At 40.5% G+C, this 4,229-nt stretch overlaps 1 protein-coding gene across 1 annotated transcript; it reads left to right on the forward strand.

The window, feature by feature from the left end:
* Positions 1-287: 287 nt before the first annotated feature.
* LOC135935798 (uncharacterized) lies at positions 288-794 on the forward strand. Its single transcript, XM_065478356.1, has 2 exons — positions 288-336; positions 430-794. Exons 1-2 carry the CDS (start codon positions 288-290, stop codon positions 792-794), a joined length of 414 nt encoding a protein of 137 aa, XP_065334428.1.
* Positions 795-4,229: the final 3,435 nt, after the last annotated feature.

Consider the following 4,229-nt stretch of genomic DNA (forward strand, 5'->3'; position numbering starts at 1 on the left):
TATAAATATTTTTTTCAACGATTTTATGGTTAGTTCCGATATAATTAACAGCTATTGATTTAAATTTATTAATTGACATTTACACATTTTTTAATTTGAATTTCTTTATTAAATAATAAACTTTAACAGGTTTTTCTTTGTTAATTAAAATTTTTAAAGCAAATTTGAATGGAATGAAAAATTTAATTTAATTTAGCATAATTGTTATGATTTGTTGAGAAGATTTGTGAACTAGATGAAGATGTCGGGCTAAATGAATAAAAGGAGCTGCTTTCCCATAGGCTAGAATGGATCTGAATCTGCAGGACTTGGAGGACGCGAGGGACTGGACTGGAGGTGGAGGACTGGCGGACTGAAGGAAGGACAGGAGCAGCGAAGAGACCGACCTGAAGACCCCGGAGACGGACGGAGCGGATCAACGAGGCGCAGCAGGCTCTAGCGAAGACCAGGTCGGACGCCGCCGAGCAGCCGTCGAGCGTGGCGGCGGAGGTGGCGGCGGTGGAGGCGGCGGCGGCGTTGGAAGCGGAGGGAGCGGAGGGAGCGGTGGTGGCGGCGGAGGGAGCAGTGGAGGCGGCGGAGGGAGCAGTGGAGGCGGCGGAGGGAGCAGTGGAGGCGGCGGTGGTTGCGGCGGTGGTTGCGGCGGTTACGGCGGCGGAGGGTGCGGCGGTTTCGGCGTCGGAGATGCCGGCGGTTTCGGCGGCGCCGGAAATGACGGCGGAGGTGGCGGCAGCGGGCCACGAACGGCAGCTGGAGGCAGTAGCGGCGTGCCGCGTGCGGCACCTTTGCGTTTTTAATTAAAAAGCAGGCCGATCGAGACGCTGCTTGCACACCAGCATCGATTTTGCACCGATTTTTATAATTTTTTCCCTCTGGTGCATGTAAGATTCCGGCGGAAATATGAATAAAAATAAATATCTCATCGAAAATTTGCCTTTTGGTTTGGTTCGAAAAAGGTTTGCCCAACCAAAATGATACAAGGATAAAATACAAATAAAAAAAACTATGAAATGTGCATGAATAGCAAACAAATCCAATTCCCTTTTGTTTTCTTTGCTGTTAAAAAAGGAGAATCATTGGAAATATCGCATTATACGCTCGTTAATTTGTAAGCCCTCCCCGGCCCATTGACAGTCGAAAACGCACTTAATAAAAGGGGAAAAAGATTTTTGTAAAGGAATTAATTCAATTTAGGTACATCCAGAGCGCACAACTGGAGCCGTTTCATTTTATTTACGAGGAGTTATAATTCGTGACTTCGGGCGCGCGCTTTCGAGAGATAATGAAAAGAGGAAAACACCCGTGGGAATAATCAAGAGCTGCCTACGCGAGTGCGTGTGTATTTTATTTTATTATTTTTTCTTTTAACGCGGCGCACGCGAGTGTGTCTTGCGCTAGCAGAAAAGTGATAACTGTGCGAGTAAAAGCAAAAAAAGCCGAGACTCGCTCTCACGCCAAAACAAGTAGAAACACACTCGAAACGCGCCTTCGAACACTCAACAAGTGACATCAGTGAATGACCACTTGCAGATGAAATCAAAATTAATTGAAAAGCCCTTTCAACGTTCAAACCCAGATTTATTTTGCTGTTCATTTGTATTAAAAACAAAATATCAATTTAAATCGTGAGAAATAATTTAAATAATTCGCAAAAATACGGATGCTGGACGCTCTTAACGAGGGAAAACGGACCAAATTTCCATTTGATTAAAAAGATTAAAAAACAGAGGAGCAGTAAAGGCCATTTATTGATGTGTCGTGCCAGATGGAATTTAATTAAGCTTTTTGTGAATTTGGACGGGCGGTTAATTATGAAAATGCGAAAAGAGCGGCTGCCTGCTGCTGCACGCGTGGGACGCACACACTTACATTTCTTAATTGCCCCGAAAACGTGCGTAGTCGCTTCCCTCTTTCGCGAACCGAGAAAATATCGTGCTTCCACACGACTTAATTTCACGTCAGACGACGCCAATTAATGTGAAAGTGACAGATTAAAGCAAATTAAATGCATTTTTCATCTTGAAAATATTAATTTGCAGTGACTGCGAAAGTTTGAGTTAAAAATGATTCATCAAGGGTCCGCCACGATGAATATTTTTGATTAAATTTGTTCTGTGGAACGAAAAAACAATTGGAACGAGAGGAGTTGGAAAGCCGTTCAATAATTGGTGGGAACGTTTCATGAATGGCTCTCGTTGAAAACTGAAAGTAGCGTTGTTTGGCAAAATGCATCATCTTGGCGCGCGCACTTCGGATTTCGCCAGCTCATGCAATGCAAAATGGTTACCACCCGCCCGCGCCAGCATTTTGCGCTAAGCGAGACCTCTGCGCCAGTGCACGGCTGCGTCCAAAGGGCAACCCCATTTCCTGACCTTTTCCGCACTCGAATCGAACCGAGACGACGATTGCGATTCGTGAAAATTGTTCTGTCCAGAGTGACGCAGAAGAGAGCCGGCTGAAGTACACGGCCCTGGCCATATTTCTAAAAAGCCGCAGGTTGCTGCCATTTTGCACAATTTTCTACCTGGAAAAGCAATAGAAAATCCAAATTAAACACACTGCGGCAACTGCATGGCGAGAGAAGAAAAAACTTGTTAATTAAAAGACTCACACGGCTTTAATCATCCAGCATTAATTATTATGCGCGAGAGGGCCTCTCGAATACAACAAATAAGTAATTGCGCGGTCACTGCAACTCGCGTGTGTGCATTTTAAGTGCTCGCACGACACGCCCACGTGCCGATTTTAATTTTAAAACTGGCTGCAACGCCTTTTGAAAATCCGCTCAGATGCTGCAACAGGTTTCCGTGGGCAAGATTAGAAAGTGCAAAAATAAAAAAAATAAAATAAAATTGATTATTTTCTCGCGTTTTTGGAAAATTTACTTATTTTTGGACTCGCCTCAATTTCCCCTGAGCAGCAGAAGGGTTTAGTGGATGCTAACACTCATCCCATTGTCACAATTTCGATAATAAGCGACTACCGTTCCTGGCGCCGCTCACTGTTGCATCTTTAAAACTGTATGCCAACTTGTGGATATGGAGAGCAAACACCCCTTAATCCGCTAGCTACTTAGAGGTGGTCGAGGTGAGTGCAACGGTGGATGGTTTCTAATATTCTGATGCTTACAACTCGAGATTTGGAGGTGGACATATTAAAAAAAATCGATTTTTAATTTTAAATTTCGTAATTTTTCATACTCCAAAACTCGGGTTTTAAGGATCAGAATATAAAAAACTAAAGACCGTTGCACTCGTCTTGAATTGCTCTAACCAACAGATTGGTTTTAGGGAGCTTGCTCTCAACACATAAGATGTCACACAGCTCGAAATATGCAACAAGGAGCGGCGACAGGAGCGGCGGTCGCTTATTATTAAAAATGTGGCATTGGGGTTGAGGGATGAGTTTGAGCGCCTTTTAAACCCTCCTACGGGTCAGTGGAGACTGATAGATGACTCCAACGGAAGTAAGATTTGGCAATTAAGATGCTCAGACACCGAGATTTGGAGGTTCAAAGTTTAAACAAAACGCGCAAAAAACAAGCGATTTATTTAACTTTCCGTGATTTTTACAATTCCTAATCTCGGGTTTTAAAAACCAGAATTTCAAAAACTACCCAACGCCAGGCTGTTCTCAATCTCCTCTGGAGCGCAGATGTGTTTTTGACGTTATAATTAATCTTGTTTTAATAACTTGGAGATTTCAAATTTCATGGAGACGAACGTAATTTCGCCTAAGGTAATAAAATGTCTTACCCGGCGATTTCAGATGAAATAAGATATTTAAAAAAAAATTAAAGTCACATAGAGCACTTTTAATGCGATTACGGCAAAGGGTTAATAAACTTAAAATTGCACTTAACAGAAACACTAAAAAACATTCCAACAGGATTATAATTTTTTCAAATTAATATTAATATTAAACATTTTATTTGAAAATATTTGTAATTTATTAATGAATTTTTTATCTATTTATATTAATATTGAAGAAATTTTATTTATTTAAAAAATTTCAGCAATATATTAATTAAGCCTCAGAATTTAAGTAAATTTAATACAAAGGAAATTTAATTGTTTCAAATTGTTATCAGAAATGCATAAATATTTTTTTGTTCGCTTTAATATTTAGTTCCTAAATTATGAACAACTATAGATTTTAATATTTTTACGAAATTTAAAAATTTTTTAATTTAAATTTCTTTACTTTATAATAAAATTTAACAAGATTTTCTT

Source organism: Cloeon dipterum, chromosome 2 (assembly GCF_949628265.1).
Source record: "Cloeon dipterum chromosome 2, ieCloDipt1.1, whole genome shotgun sequence".
NCBI lineage: Eukaryota > Metazoa > Arthropoda > Insecta > Ephemeroptera > Baetidae > Cloeon > Cloeon dipterum.

Excerpts from the sequence above, each read along its gene's own strand:
- LOC135935798 (XM_065478356.1), top strand. The coding sequence starts at position 288 with ATGGATCTGAATCTGCAGGACTTGGAGGACGCGAGGGACTGGACTGGA. Across the intron at positions 337-429 it reads CGCGAGGGACTGGACTGGAG|CAGGCTCTAGCGAAGACCAG; the intron begins GTGGAGGACTGG and ends AACGAGGCGCAG.